Here is a 16,956-nt window from a genome sequence, read left to right as displayed (position 1 = left end):
ATTGAATGCCAAGCTATTTTTGGTAGACTATCCTTGCAGTATATCCGAAAAGTACCTTATTATTTAGTATTCTTTGTGGAAAGAAAAAAAGCTAAAGTTTTATTATGGTCTTACAGCTTTTATCCTTGAAACAACCATTTCCCTGATGGTTGGGGACCTTGAGACCAAATTAATGACAAATAAGCCTCCATCAGAAAGAGATTCCTTCACAGACAAGAGAAAAGATGCTTCCACAAAGTCTGCAGGAGGACAGGTCATTCCAGAGCTGCACATAAAGAAAAAAAAATTAGCACTTTTTAAAACCAAACTTTTCTTGAAAACATAGCAGACTTGACAAGTACATTTACCTTGAGTCGGAAGAGTCTGCATCAATAACTAGTATGTCGATTGGGGTGCTTTTCTTGCCTTCTGTAAGAAAATTAGTGCCACTCCCATTGGTACAAGGCAACTTTTCTTTGGAGAAAGTAACATCATTTTCAACCTTTTTAATATTTGCAACGTCTTCAACAAACTGGATCCCATCACCAACATGTACCTATTAACATTATAGAGACAAAGTGAAGAATGTTGGCTACACTCTCGTACCATGTTTTCTATATATTTATATAATATCCAAGAAACTCTAAAAATATATTATGCCAAGTTCTCCCCTCTTTTGACCCTGAACCCTAAACCCTATACCTACACCCGGAAATGGATTTTACACAGAAAATAAAGGAATTTCTTCGATGGCCTACATGCTATCCTCTTCTGCTATGTTTTCATGTCATGCCCTCTGCCATTCAGATAGTTGAGGCAAAAAAAAGAGTGCTCCTAAGCGATAAGGCTTTTGGCTCATCTAATGAAGAAATTTTGTGACGAATCGAGTGCTACAGCTTTTAGTCAATAGCCTGCGTTACTAGGCCCCAACTTAAATCTTCAAATTGTGTGCATGGACATGCATTGTTTCTCATCCAGGCCAGATGAAGTTTCATCAGAGAATGAAACTGTTTCTTAGAATAATTGCATTGTAATAGTTTTTTTTTTTTTTAATTTATGATTTGTCACAACTAATACATCATAGATCAAGAAAAAGTGGAGAAAATGACAAGAAATGATCCCTTTATCCATGGAAAACTCGTACAACTTGTATCTAACCATAAAATACTTTGGAGTTCATTGCTAATAACACTATGAACTTCTTTATCATTAGCGAATCTTTTAACTTATAAGATAGACCAAAACATCAAATGACACACTGAGATGAAAACTTTGTTGAAATTGTCCTTTCATATGTATACAAAAAGGAACATGTTACTTATTTTTTTTAATTGGGTACTAATAACATCAACCAATTTTCTTCCTTGTGTGTCTAAGGTTTACAAAAAACAGAGATAAAAGAATTAATGTTTTTACGTGGAAAACATACCCCACAATTTTTTTTTATTCGAATCTTGTTTTGTGAAGATCAGGCTAAGCCAGATAAAGGATAGTAGTGTAAAGTTGCACTCAGTGTTTCCTTAATACGAATCCAAATTCCTTGACTCCTTATCCCTGACAAAGAAAAATGATTAGGAGGAAATCACCTTTAACTGATCATCCTCGATAAATCCAAAATACTCTCTCGCCAGATTATAAATTATAGGATCTAGCTCCACCACCTGCAAATGGGTACATAAGTTCAAACATTTTCAAGGGGAAAATTTGTGAAAAATGATATACATCAAAAGGTTACCTCAACATCCAAACATGGCATGCATCCACGAAGAAACATAGGAAGCAGCCCAGCTCCAAGACCTATAATAACCGTCTTGGCCTGTAAAATATGAGACATATTAGAAATAAATAAAAAAGCAGCCTTAATGAAGATCGCTGAAGTGATAGGCATATTAGTGCTGACCAAGGTTTAAAATCTCGTCTCGAGGCAATGTTTCAGTTAGGAGAAAATCCAAGACTATCTTAACTGAGACATAAGACAAACCGAATCATTCAATGTGTTGGGCTTGCAGTTTCATTCCGGCCTCGTCCAAAATCAAAATGCCTTGGCCAAGACATTCCGAAACAGTACGAAACTTTAAACCATGGCCCTGACTCAATGTATGTATGTATATATATATATAGGGTAGCGTTCGGAATACAATGTTAGGGAGACACGTTAAGAGACAAAATTTGTCCTATGTGGGTAAAAAGTTTCGAATTGGGCTGATTTTTTGTGAAGATGATCTCTATGGTGAGAGATCATCCTCACAAAAAATCAGACCAATCTGAAACTTCTAACCCTATAAAAAATGGTTCTCAATTTAATGGTAAAAAATCGATGGTCCACAATTCTAAATCAATTTTGACGGGGTTAGAAGTTTCAAATTGGGCTGATTTTTTGTGAGGATGATCTCCTCACCATAGAGATCATCCTCACAAAACAGCCCAATCCAAAACTTCTAACCCATAAAGGACAAACGTATTGGCTCCCTAATGTTGGTTGCCGAACACCCCCCCACCCCACCCCCATATATATATATGGGTCGCGTTCGGGGGACATCTACAAATGACAACTATTTTTATATCTCTCGGATGCCATCCATTTTACAAGATCCAACGACATGTGGTGGTGTTGTAGAAAACATTGAAAAAATGGATGGCAGCCAGGTGGTTGTGTAAAAATACTTGTCAGTTTTAGATGTCCCCCAAACACGTCCTTATATATATTAATATATACATGCGTGGGGTTCCATTGACTCAAGATATGACGCAAGATCTTGATCGTGTAAACACAAAATCCAACAGTTGAGATTTTATCCACACCGCAACAATATGTCACAGGATAATTTTCTACCATTGGATTTTGTGTTTACACAGTCAAAATTTTGTATCATATCTTGAGTCAACGGAACCCAACCCATATACATAGGGACTGATCTTCTAATTCAAGTTAAGAAATACCCGAGCCTGCATTCAGCCCATGTGTGTTAAACAAAGGGTGTGGAGCAATGCAAGGTCAGTATGGTATAAATATGCTGTTTATTACCAATTGATCCCTCAGAGGCAATACACCATTTCCTCCTAGCAAACCAAGTCCATAAAAAATAACATTCTTACCGTTCTTCCGGATAATGCCACACTTTCCAGATTAGAAGCAACCAACATAAATCCAGAAATAATCCCAGAATGGTAAGAACTAGCCAGGTAGTGGTGATCCACCTTCAGAATGCTTTTGGATTCTATGATAAATAAAAAATTAGAAAAGTATAAGACCAGGATTAACTGCCCCACTTGTTATATGGTTTGCAAGAATAGTTCAAACATTGAAAAAAAATTTGTAGACACCGAAAAAGAAGTTAGATACTAGGACAAATTTGCAGAAGTAGTGAAGCTACATAAAGTAGTGCACAAAAATGCAACTAAATAAAATGGAATGAGAAATAGATCAAACTTAAGAACCCGCATTAGTGAAACTGAAGACAAGCTCGTGTTACTTCAAAATGAGTAGAGCAATGGAAAATAATTTCTCAGTATGATCGTGCTAATTTTGGTATTTTGATACCTTGGACCTAGGTTCAAAACCCCAACTTCACCCCCCCCCCCCCCCCCCCCCAAAAAAAAATAAATAATAATAGTAATAATAAATAAATAAATAATAATAATAAAAAATAAAAAATCGTGACGATGATTGTATTTAACATGCAATGGAAAAAAGTAATAACAAACTTCTCAAACGCAATGCATCATGAACTTTGAACCACACATATACATGCAGAAAGATCACATTCAACAAATGCATTCACAAAGGGTGGCTTTTTCACATGGTTGAGGTAACAAGATTTTCAGCATGAAATGCCACTTATTTGAGTAGGACCACTAAAACCTTGACATCAGGGTTTTGTGCACGCACACACAAAATCCATAATTCTAAATACAATAACAACCATATGGAGTGTGTAAAACACTTGCTAAAATGAACAAACTTTACAGCATTATATCCATGTATATGAACAAAGAAATATGTTCATTAAATTGAGTATGGATGATTGTATGTTTGCATTTACATGGATGTGCTATTTGATAAGAATACATCAAAATAAGATAATATCAATATCAACCTCATCACAATTAATTTCTACTAATGAATGAATATTGTGCAATTCTTTCTGGGGTAAGTTATTAAGTCAAATTCTTTTATTATTATTTTAATTAATATTTTAAAATAATTTTCCAAAAAATTATATTTAGGTAAAATTTTATTAGTCCTTGAATATTTACGAAAAAATTCCTGCACTTTTATAAGTAAAATTGATTTTTTCAGTTGAAATTCATTGTTCATAGAAATATTTTGTGAAATTGATAGAGGTTTCCACCGAAACATATACAAAAAGTAAGTGTCAGGTAAAATTTTGTGTTGAGCCCCGGGGAATTGGAAATATTTAGGTATATTACGAGGAAATATGTTGACATTTAATATTATGCTATGACTCAAAAATACAGTTCCAGATACATCAACATTGCACATATATAGACACGTCAACTTCATTCTTGTCCTTGTTCCAAGAAGGAACAAAGTTATGCTTGATTTACTAATCACCATCATAATCACAAAGGAGTATTTTTTTTGAATGTCTACATAGGAATTTGGGAAAACACAAAGTGGCACATATGACTTACAATTATTAATGCATATAAACTTTTCTATCGAAATCCTCTTCTATATGCTCAAAGCTTCTAAAAAAACATTACATCTTAAATATATATATATATATATATATATATATATATATATATATATATATATATATGTGTGTGTGTGTGTGTGTGTGTGTGTGTGTGTGTGGATAGCGTTCGGTAGACAAAATTGTAGACGGTGTTCTAGACAAAGTTTTATCTTATACGGCTAAAAAGTTTCGGAATGGGCTGATTCTTTGTGAGGATGATCTCCTCAACATAGAAATCAGCCAATTCCGAAACTTCTACCCCATGAAAATGGTTACAAACTAACGGTAAAAAATTGACGGTCCACAATTCTTCAACTTATAAACTAGGGTTGGAAATTTCAGAATAGCCGATTTTTTGTGAGGATGATTTCCTCACCATAGTGATCATCCTCACAAAAAATCAGGCCATTCCGAAAACTTTAGCCCATATAGGACAAAACACTCTGTAGGCAACTCCATTTATCATCTACCCCAAGATACACTTCAAGAAAGAAAGAAGTTTGCCTCATAAAAAAAATGAAGTAAGCCTAGTTAAGGTTCCTATGTTGAATCATTTCTAGGTTTCTTAATACATCCCAAGTAATTCTCTTTATAGTGTCAACAGTGGACCCATATTTTGCCCAAATGATTTTCTTCCACAAACTATATCGACAAACCACCACAACCACTCACTAAGCAAAGCTAGATTTGAGTCTTGTTCTTTGAACTCCTAGTCCTAGTCCTCCAAATTCTTAGGACAGTAAATTGACTACCAATTAACTAGATGGAATTTTCCTCGACCCATCCTTATTATTCAAACAAAAGTCCCTGGATAATTTTTCTAGATTCACACATCAAAAATTTTTTCCCTAGATTTAGAGAGAATAAATAAATGTGGATGCTAGCCAAGGTCCTCTTTATCAAAGTCATTTTTCCACATTTGGCCAAGAATCTTGACTTCCATAAGCCCAATTTTCTACCCACTCTTTCAAATCTCAATAATAGGATTTCAAAATCTTTGCTTCGATAAGGAGCTACTAGAGGAAACCTGAGACAAAATCCAAGAAGAATGCCCACCTCACACCCAAAAGTTTGATTCTAAAAAAAAAAAAAACAAAGAAGCTCTAAATTGACTATGTTCCTGGCTACAAATAATGTATACTTGCTAAGGTTTATGCTAACACAAAAACGACCTCAAAACAACAAAGAGCTCTCAAGAGCCCAAATTGCTTGAGACTCACCTAGGCAAACAAAGTGTCATCAATAAATTGTAGGAGAGACACAATGGACCACTCGCATTAAAATTGGAACCTAGACAACTTCCCAATAGAGACAACTCTAGAATAAGTTTGCCCAAAGCTCCAACCACCATCACAAACCAAAAAAGGGATATTGGATCATCTTGTCTTAGCCTTCTAGAGCTCTTGAGGAAACCTATCAACCTTTTGTTAACAAGATGGAAAGGATGGAAATGAGACACATTTTATAACCCAGGATATCCATTTTCTTTGGAAACTTGTATTTCAATAATCCCTAATTCACAAGATTGTAACTATTTTCAAGAATGACTTTACACACAAGGCCAAGGGAACGCAACCACCCCCTCAAATCTATGCATTCATGTTATTAAAATTCCATCCATGGGGATTGATTATCACTAGAACAAACAATTTGAGGCACAGTGCCAACAATTTGGAAATGATCTTATACATAACACCCACCAGACTAATTGGTCTTAGGCTTGAATCCTCATACCCTTCCTTTTTTGAAATTAAAGCAGTAGAGGTGGGATACAAAATTAGAACACTTGCATCTGAACTTAATTGTTAACCTCTTAGCCCTATAAGCCAACCCTTTTAATCGTAACTATTTTCAAAATCACTTTGGGCCTGCTTAGGCTCTCTATTATGTCAATTTCCTTATGTTCCTCTACATCATAGCAAAGCTAGTTGGAAAGCAATGATGGTGATCCCGAATTACTTGTTTACATCTCGTAAGTAACCTCAATATTGTTGCAATTAGCTTTCCATCTGTGGAGGGCCACCAACTTCAATATTGGCAACAAGCCAACATCTGAAGCAATTTCAAGAGATGCCAAGACAAGCTTTGAATTCTCGACGACAACAAGTGAGTTCTTCGTAAATCTGTGATTCGAGATGTCTGGGAAGGGTAAGGGATCTACGCTAATATAGAATCAAAATCTTTTTGGTTAAGAAGGATTTGGGTAAAAAACTTAAAAGAGTCCTTTGAAGAGAGGAATAGGAAAGGTTTGTCAACTTTATCCTTCACAAAAAAAGATGTGTCTTGGTTGAAAATTTTAATTGAAGAGTCGCTAGCAAAGCCGAAATCCAAATCTCTATGGAAGAAATTTATTTCACTGCTAGGAATAAGAATTGTTGAAATAGTCCCTAACAAGTTTAGTTTGGAAACTTAATAAAGGTCATCAAATTTACAGATGGGAGAAGAATCTAGCAATCATGATCCTAGAAGGAATTGCTTCAAAATGTTGGAGAGAGTTTGTGACGGCTCTGGAGCAACTAGAATCAGATGATCTATTTGGGATTGTTGTCCAAAAGGATGATCAAGCTTCTGACAAGTTTTTTTTTATAGGAAAACAAAATATTATTAACAAAGAAAAAGATTTACAAACCCGCCTCCAGGTTACAAACCCCCTCCCATCTCATTAGGATATCCTCAAAAAAGCACCGATCTAAACACCTGGTAGACCTTACTCCAATAGAACAAAAGCGCTAAGACAGAGATGATAGTGCCCTTAGCATCTATCTCTTTCCCAACAAAAATCTAGTTGCTGCATTCCTTCCAGATAGCCCATCAAATGGCAAAAGAACATAAGCTCCAACGAATTCTCTTTGCCTTTGTAAAAGAAAAGCCCCAATGATTCCAAAAGCCGAAGTTCTACCGCAAGTTCTGCTTGAGATCCTAGAGCAGAGAGTTGAAGTACCAGTTAAGCCTCTTTTTTGGTTAGATGTATTGCAAGCTTTACCCCTATTTGTAGGGCACGTGATTCTAAAGGAAGTGGACTTCGGGTTTGTGAAGAGAGTTGTTATCTGCGAAACTTCAATCAACATCTCAGATGTTTCAAATCTTCTTCTTGTGTTGGAAGGCATCTCGTGTTCGCTAGGCAAGTTGTTCAATTCAAGCTCAAGAGTTTGGATTTTTGTTCCAAAATCCTTTAGAGCACAAACTTCTCTATGTTCGGTAAAATCTATTGAGTTCTGTAGAGGGAGAATATGTTTAAGAATTTGTTGTGCTTTAATGATACCTGTTCCAACGAGTTGGTCTGGTGAAGATTTGTGGATTAAACTTTGGGTTTTACCAATGTTCTTGTAGAATCGTACGTCTCTGGGGTTTAAAAGAAATTGATGAGAAAACCTCGAAGCTTACTAAGGTGATGCAACAGTGATAAAGGTGGGTTGCAGCGGGTTCGCGATTCCCAGGTGGTTGGAGGTGTGCAACGGCAATCAATGTTTTAAAAAACCTACGCCTCAAGGTGAGGTGTAGGCTTTATGCCTTGAGGCTTGAGCCTCATCAAACATTAGTAAGGCTTACGCCTTAGAGGTATGAGGCGTACGCCTCATGCCTCACTCCTCAATAGGTTCGACAGAACCCAAAATCGTGGGTCAAAAATTCAATTTTTTTCTTTTATTTTCTTGCTTTATTTTACATAAAGACCCCCCAATGTCTCTTATTTACATAAACCTACTAAATAGAAGATTTTTTTGTCTTCTAAACTTAGATTATCAAGAGACCTATCAAAATCTCTCTTTGAAACCCTAAAATCTCCCAACACCAAGATTTCATCCTTAGATGCTCCACTACTCATCCGAATTCGAATCTGTCAGTTCCTACAACTTTCTTACAAAGATTATGATCAAATAGAACCAAGAAATCAAAGATTTTCTAAGGTTTTGAGGTATGGGATTTTTCTATGTATATTCTTTAACTTTTTACCTATTTTTTCAAAAATTCATATTTTTCTCTTGGTTTTTTGTTTGATTTTTTTTTCTTTCTATTCTACTTATTTTTAGTTGTTTTAATTCTTCTCTAGTTTATAATAGGGTCTAAAACTCCGTTCTAAGGCCTACAGTAGTTTATTTGATGTTTGATACTCTATGAGTGCTAATACAATGCTATTTAATGTTTAATTTTTATTTGATGCTTGAAAGTTGTTTACTTGTTTTTATATTTTTTTATATGAATTTATTATAATTTATATATATTGCTGAAAAATCTCCAAGGCTTATTTTAGGAAAATAGGACATTCTTGATTATTTTTTGTTTTCCTTAACTTTCTAGAATATTCTTGTAATCTTCTACAATAGGATAGTTTTCTAGAATGTTCTTGTATATTCTTATAATCTTCTACAATAGGATAGTTTCTAGAATATTCTTGTATATTCTTATAATCTTTTACAATAGGATAGTTTCTAGAATATTCTTGTAATCTTCTACAATAAGATAGTTTTCTAGAATATTCTTGTAATAGAATAGTTGGTCTATAAATACCCTATTAGGGCATTTGTAATAGATATACAAGAATTCTCAATAAATTCAGTTTCCTACATGGTATCAGAGCCTTAGGTTCATATCCTGGGAATCGATTTTTTTTTCTCTTTTTTGCCATTTTGTTCGTTGTTCATCTGTTTTTACCCTCCCTTTATTTTTTTCCTTGTGATCTTTGCTAAATTCACGATGTCAGAAGAGTTAGGAGCCACCAATCAGTCTGTGATGGTGACACTTCATGGGAGACCACAAAACTTTTCTAGTAGAAATGGGGGAAGATCAAGAAATTGGCAACAGAATTGGCAACAAAAGTTACATGCTAATCTGGCACGAACCGGCAGTGATGGCTCGGATGCTCAAGAGGATTCTAATAGCAAGGAGATCAACAAAGAAGACATTGAATGGCTAAGATCACTTCTCAACTCCTTGGAGAAACCATCGGGTATGTGTTCATTTGCACATTCAGGTATGGTTTCTTTTTCTCATGCCTTTAGTGTCTCGGATAGTAACTATTTCGACTCTTGGATCATTGATTCAGGAGCAACCGACCATATGACTCATTGCTCCTTTATATTCTCCACATATAGTCCATGTTCTAGTAACAGAAAAATTACATTGGCCGATGGGTCACTTGCTACTGTAGCAGGTCAAGGAGATATTCACATAAGTCCTTCATTAATTCTGAAAAATGTTTTGCACGTTCCAAAACTTACAATAAATCTAGTCTCTGTCCAAAATCTTACAAAGGATTTGAATTTAGCTTGACCTTTTCATCCACCTCTTGTATTTTTCAAGACCAAGCTACGGGGATGACGATTGGGCATGCTAAGGAAAGCAGTGGCCTCTATTACCTTGATGTGCAAAATAAAAATAAGAGTTGTAGGATTGACAATCCATCTTCCTTATTGTCAGATACAAGATCTCCAATAAAAGACCAGATTTGGCTTTATCACCTTCAGTTTGGACATCCTTCCTTTAGGACTTTAAGTGTCATGTTTCCTTCCTTATTTAAGAATATTGATATTCGTGAATTTCATTGTGACATTTGTGAGTTTGCCAAACACAAACGAGTTTCTTTTCCTTTGAGTAATAAAAATCCTCATTTCCTTTTCAATTAATCCATAGTGACATTTGGGGACCGTCAAGAATTTCAAATATTTCAGGGGCTAAATGGTTTGTCACGTTTATTGACGACTGTACTCGTGTCACATGGGTTTTTTTGCTAAAACAAAAAATCTGATGTTTGTACGGTTCTCCATATCTTTCATGACATGGTCAAAAATCAGTTTGGGGTTAAAATAAAAAAAATAAGATCTGACAACGCAAGAGAATATTTTAATCAAGTATTATCTCCATATTTTCAAAAAGAGGGGATAATACATGAATCCTCTTGCATAGATACACCCCAACAGAATGGAGTGGCAGAAAGGAAGAATGGCCATCTCTTGTCAACAACTCGTGCACTGTTATTCCAACGGAATGTCCCCAAATACTTATGGGGTGAAGCAGTTCTCACATCAGCCCACTTAATAAACCGTACTCCATCTCGAGTTCTTGATTTTAAAAGTCCCTGGGAGGTCTTTTCCAAATTTTTTCCTGATTTTGCATCTCACAATCGATTGTCACCTCGAGTTTTTGGATGTGTCTCGTTTGTTCATATTCATTCTCATGGTCGTAGTAAACTTGATCCTCGAGCTCTTAGGTGTGTCTTTGTGGGGTATTCCTCAACTCAAAAGGGTTATAAATGTTATCATCCACCATCTCGCAAAATCTTTGTGTCCGCCGATGTAACTTTTGTTGAAGGTGAAAGTTTTTTCCAACCTTCTCTTCAGGGGGAGACACTTACTAGTGAAGATAAGGATCAAGGGGATCATGGCTTTCTAATGGACTTTCCTGCTCAAGCTAGCCAACCACCAACCCAAAACACTCCACCATTTCTCTTGCCTGAAATTGAACCACCAAAACAACTTGAACAAGAACAAGTTGAGCCTTCAAAACAACCCGAAGTTGGACAGCTTGAACCTATAACCCAGGACATACTTGTATTGAATCAGTTATCACGAAACCATTGCAAGTTTACTCAAGGAAGAGAGGTTCCACTGCTAAGCCGAAGCTAACTCAAGCGTCTGAACCAACTCTCGGAAATGAGATAAATATTGATATCCCTGTCATCAACTTGTCTTCTGAAGTTGTTGAAAAAAATGATCTTGACTTACCCATTGCAGTTAGAAAAGGTACCCGAAATTGTACAAAATATCCATTGTCTCATTTTGTGTCATTCGAAAAAGTGTCACCATCACACAAAAGCTTTCTCACCCATCTAAACTCCACAACCATACCACAAACACTATCCGAGGCCCTAAGCAAAGAAGAATGGAGACATGCTATGAAAGTAGAAATGGATGCACTCGCGAAGAACAAAACCTGGGAGTTGGTAGAGCTACCCAAAGGAAAGAAACCTGTTGGATGCAAATGGGTGTTTTCTCTAAAGTATAAAGCTGATGGATCACTTGAACGATACAAGGCCAGGTTAGTTGCAAAGGGTTATACACAGACCTATGGAGTGGACTATGAAGAAACATTTGCACCGGTGGCTAAGATGAACACAGTAAGGATTTTGTTGTCATTAGCAGCCAACTTAGATTGGAGTTTACACCAATTCGACGTGAAAAACGCCTTTCTTCACGGAGACTTAGAGGAAGAAATTTATATGGTGAGGCCTCCAGGATTTGATGACAATTCAGGAGATAAGAAGGTATGCAGGTTGAAGAAAGCATTGTATGGGTTAAAACAATCTCCACGAGCATGGTTCGGAAGGTTTACAAAGACAATGTTAGGAATGGGCTACAAACAAAGTCAAGGTGATCACACTTTATTCATAAAACACTCAGCCTTTGGGGGAGTAACTGCACTACTGGTATATGTGGACGATATTATTGTCACTGGTAATGATGCGAAGGAAGGAGCACTCAAGAAACGTCTTGCAGAAGAGTTTGAAATAAAGGACCTAGGCAAGTTGAAGTATTTCCTAGGTATAGAGGTTGCTCGTTCAAAGGAAGGAATATTTGTCTCACAACAGAAGTATGTGCTAGATCTTCTCAAGGAAACTGGAAAAATAGGTTGCAGGCCCATGGAGACACCAATAGACAAATCATAGGCTAAGTGAAGCTCCAGAAGATGAGAATGTAGACAAAGAGATGTATCAACGTTTGGTTGGAAGACTGATTTACCTCTCTCATACTAGGCCTGACATAGCATATTCTGTTAGTGTGGTTAGCCAATTCATGCACAATTCTAAGAGTATACACTTGCAAGCCGTATACCGCATCCTCCAATACTTAAAAGGTAGTCCAGGTAAGGGAATTTTATTTAAAAAGGGAGCAAACTTGCGTTTGGAAGCATACACAGACTCAGATTATGCAGGGTCTATGGTGAATAGAAGATCGACATCCGGTTATTGTACATTTCTAGGAGGAAATCTAGTTACATGGAGAAGTAAAAAACAACCGGTTATAGCAAGATCAAGTGCAGAGGCAGAGTTTCGGGCAATGGCACAAGGAATTTGTGAACTTCTGTGGATCAAAATAATTCTGGAAGATCTTAAAATCACCTGGGATAGTCCAATGAGATTGTATTGTGATAACAAGTCAGCCATCAATATTGCTCATAATCCAGTGCAACATGATCGTACAAAACATGTGGAAGTGGATCGACATTTCATAAAGGAAAAACTAGACAGTGGTTTAATTTGCACCCCATACGTTTCAACAGAAGGGCAACTGGCAGACGTTCTAACGAAAGGATTACCTGGAACCACATTTCAAAAGGTCATTGGCAAGCTGGGAATGGAAAGCATATATTCACCAGCTTGAGGGGGAGTGCTGAAAAATCTCCAAGGCTTATTTTAGGAAAATAGGACATTCTTGATTATTTTTTGTTTTTCTTAACTTTCTAGAATATTCTTGTAATCTTCTACAATAGGATAGTTTTCTAGAATGTTCTTGTATATTCTTATAATCTTCTACAATAGGATAGTTTCTAGAATATTCTTGTATATTCTTATAATCTTTTACAATAGGATAGTTTCTAGAATATTCTTGTAATCTTCTACAATAAGATAGTTTTCTAGAATATTCTTGTAATAGGATAGTTGGTCTATAAATACCCTATTAGGGCATTTGTAATAGATATACAAGAATTCTCAATAAATTCAGTTTCCTACATATATTTTTAGGATATTTTTTAAAATTAATTGAGGCTTACACCTTGCCTCTGAAACCCAATACGCCTCAAGTATGCCTTAGGTACTTTAAAACACTAATGACGATTAGAGGTACAGGGTGGGGTTCAAAATTCTGGATTTTTCAATCTAGGATGACAAATTTTAATAAACCATAGGTGGAGATTTGTTCGATGAAGACTCCTACAATGACTCTCGGTCAGGTTGGGACAAAGTTGCCTGGTGATAGCATTTAAGACAGTGAGGTATCAAAACCCGGATGCCAAAAAGGTTTTATTTAAAAACAAGATTTAAAACTTGGGCTCTAGGTAGGTCGACATTTTTTCAAATTCAAATGTGGGCACAAGTAAACATACGGGAACACGTGCTCGTCCTTTGAGTAGTGAGCTCTGTGATTTAGGTTTTGTTGACTCGAGGGGTAGAGACGGGAAAAGGTGAGGACATGTGGATGGCTAGATTAAAACCTTGATCATATCGAGGCTTTCTGGATGGGCCTCTTACGTCTTTTCCTACAATTGCAAATTCAAATATCAAGCAACGATTTATTGCACTTCATTCGGAAAGGATAGAATAGGTGAAGGATCGTGGTAAGAAACGTGTTAGCTCAGGGAGGCGCGAGTTTGGAAAAAAAGATTTCAGGCTTTGTGGCCAAGCCCAAATTCAAACGGACAACTTATTTTGGAGGCCTAGTGAGAGGGAATTCTGTTTAGCGTTGGGCTAGAAAGAAGAAGTTTGTTGTGATATGCGATCAAGGCAAAACTTTGGTTCTCAACAATTGGATGAGCTTGTGAGCAGAACCTTTATCCAATTCTCTACAGGAATGAAATAGCATACCGAGACAGTTCTTCAATGACATCTTTGCGGTAAGAAAGAGACTACGACTTTGGAAAATAGGTCCTCCGTGGCAGCTATGACAAAATCCTCGTCAAACTCCTCATTCAATAGGGCTCTCATATCAGTCGACGTTTTTAGGAGAAGATTATTAGAAGCCTTGTGTTGAAATAGCATACCGAGACAGTTCTTCAATGATGTCTTTGCAATGAGAAAGAGACTAAGACTTTGGAAAATAAGTCCTCCGTGGCAACTATGACAAAATCCTCGTCAAACTCCTCGTTCAGTAGGGCTCTAATACCAGTCGACGTTTTTAGGAGAAGATTATTAGAAGCCTTGTGTTGAAATAGCATACTGAGATAGTTCTTCAATGTCGTCTTTGCAATGAGAAAGAGACTAAGACTTGGAAAATAAGTCCTCCATGGCAACTATGACAAAATCCTCGTCAAACTCCTCGTTCAATAAGGCTCTCATACCAGTCGACGTTGTTAGGAAAAGATGGTTAAAAGCCTTGTGCTGGAAAGATTCTGTTATCTCCCGTACTCGTAGTCCTGGTATGTTGCTTCAAAGGATAGCTTTTTTATTATTTTGTCTATGCTAGTAGAAAGTGTGCATCTAGCTCTTTCATGTTGAGATTCTCTTCTTGGGTTACTTTCCTCGGATCGTTTCTGGTCAATTTCTTTCTCTTTTTACATTTCCTTCTTTTTTATAGGAGTTGTCAGCATTGGTCTTTGGTTCTTTTTGCTGGTTGTAGGGAAGAGTCTCCTCAAGAGAAGGTCTATTCCCAACAAGATCTCTTGGTTGGTTCAGGGAGTATTTGCTTGGAGTTGGTTGAAAGGTCTGTGAGTTTTGAGGTTTCTAGCTGTGGTAGCCTTACTATGGAAAGGGCAGTGGTATCAATTCCAGACGGTTTCCAAGGCAGTTTAGAAGAATGAGACCATTCTGGTATAGGTGGGGATTACCTGTAATGGCCTCCCAAATCTTTGGGGAGGAAGATGTTGGAGTCAACTTAGATGAGAAGTTGAGAGTGTAGTTGGAACATGATATGCTCGATTGGTTACTTTCTCACCTGTCCAATCTAGCTCATAGTTTGGGAATCCTGGGTGTGAAAGGAAGGCTGTTAGGTTCTTCGAAGCAAGTTCAGGAGGAAGGGAGTAGGGGTTAGCATTCAAAATCCTTGGGTCCAGGTGTTGAGTCAACAGTTGGGGAAGGGGGGTGCTAGTGCATTCGTAGGAGTACATAGAGGCTAGCTTATGGGTAAGGTTTAGGTCTAGAAGGGGATACCCAGCGTGGTGGTCAAAAAAAAGAATCGGGCTGGAAAAAGAGGTCGAATTCTTAATGAAGGATATTTGTGATCATCCCCCTTTGGTTGCAAATTCTAGGAGAAAGTGTAAGGGAAATACCAAAGTTAATGATTAAATTTCTTTCTTGGAACGTTAAGAGGTTTGTGCAATAAAAAGAAGAAGGCAATGGTGAAAGTAGTGGTTCGATTAAATAATCCTCTTATTGTTATGTTGCAAACGACAAAACTAAAGGATCATAACGAGATCATTAAAGAGTTGTTGCGTGCAAATATTAGGTAGAGATATGTTCAAAATCGGTCATTTAGGTTTGAGAACATGTGGCCAAAACACAACGATTTCAAGAAAATGGTTGACGAGTGGTGGAAGGATTTCGAGTCTGTCGAGGATCTTGGGTCAATGTTTAAACGTAAGCTCAAAGCCTTAAAGGAGAAGATAAAGGTGTGGAATGTAGAGGTGTTTGGGAGGGTAGACTTGAAAAAGAAAACTACCCTTGAGGAAATTGCGTGTTTGGAGTTAAAGGAAGAGAGGCAAAGTTTGACTTTGGATGAAAAGATTAAAAGAACAAACCTTCAAGCCAAATTTCAAAAATTAACCTTTTTGGAATGGATAAGTTGGAAATAGAAAGTAAAGGCGAAATGGTTGAAGGAAGGAGACAACAATACCAAGTTTCTTCACGACGTGAAAAATGTTCGAAGATGTAACAACTTGAGAAGGGTGAAAATAAATGGAGAAACTTATGATGTGGGAAGAAATGATTAGGGAGGGTATAGTGGAATTTTATAGCAAACTTTACACAGAAGATTTTCATGATCATCCCTTCCCAAATTTGTTGGAGTTTGAGTTAATTTCTTTTGCCCAACATGTGTGGTTAGAAAGGCCAATTGAAAGAGGAGGTTCGCAATGCAGTCTCGAAGATGAAAGGGGAGAAATCTTTGGGGCCAGATGGTTTTTCAATGGAATTTTAAAAGTTGTTGGGATACTGTTAGGCAAAATCTTATGAGTGATCAGAGACCTTCAAGAAATGAACTTTTTGGACTTTGGTTTAAACAATTCTTTTGTGGTTTTAATTCGGAAAAAATAAGGGGCAATAGACTTGATGGATTTTAGGCCCATAATTTTAGTGTGTTTTATGTATACGATAATTTATACAATCTTGGTGTCTGTAGACACCCCATTTTTGCATCCGCCTGATTAATCAAGTCGTCAACCCGATCGCAAAGGTTCCCAATGATGGATGTCTATTCCAATGCTTTATTTTGTTACCAGATATGTTTCAGAAATCCGGATGAGGTATCTCGAACTGACAAAACTTAGAAACCACGCTACGCTAGGAAAATACTACCCCAGAAACATAGAAATCATCATCCAGCAAACCAAAAAGAAGTTTCACGATAAA

At 36.8% G+C, this 16,956-nt stretch overlaps 1 protein-coding gene across 1 annotated transcript in view; it reads right to left on the bottom strand.

The window, feature by feature from the left end:
- Positions 1-16,956, bottom strand: part of LOC147382619 (uncharacterized) — a 57,613-nt gene that overhangs the window by 957 nt on the left and 39,700 nt on the right. The window contains 5 exon segments of the mRNA XM_086429396.1: positions 115-265; positions 348-535; positions 1,566-1,640; positions 1,715-1,795; positions 3,076-3,197. Coding sequence (XP_086285522.1) covers positions 115-265; positions 348-535; positions 1,566-1,640; positions 1,715-1,795; positions 3,076-3,197 — 617 coding nt within the window.

Source organism: Akebia trifoliata, chromosome 16, assembly GCF_017979445.1.
Source record: "Akebia trifoliata isolate Shusen 1 chromosome 16, ASM1797944v1, whole genome shotgun sequence".
NCBI classification, from domain to species: Eukaryota; Viridiplantae; Streptophyta; class Magnoliopsida; order Ranunculales; family Lardizabalaceae; genus Akebia; species Akebia trifoliata.
This window is presented reverse-complemented; position numbering and strand designations above follow the sequence as displayed.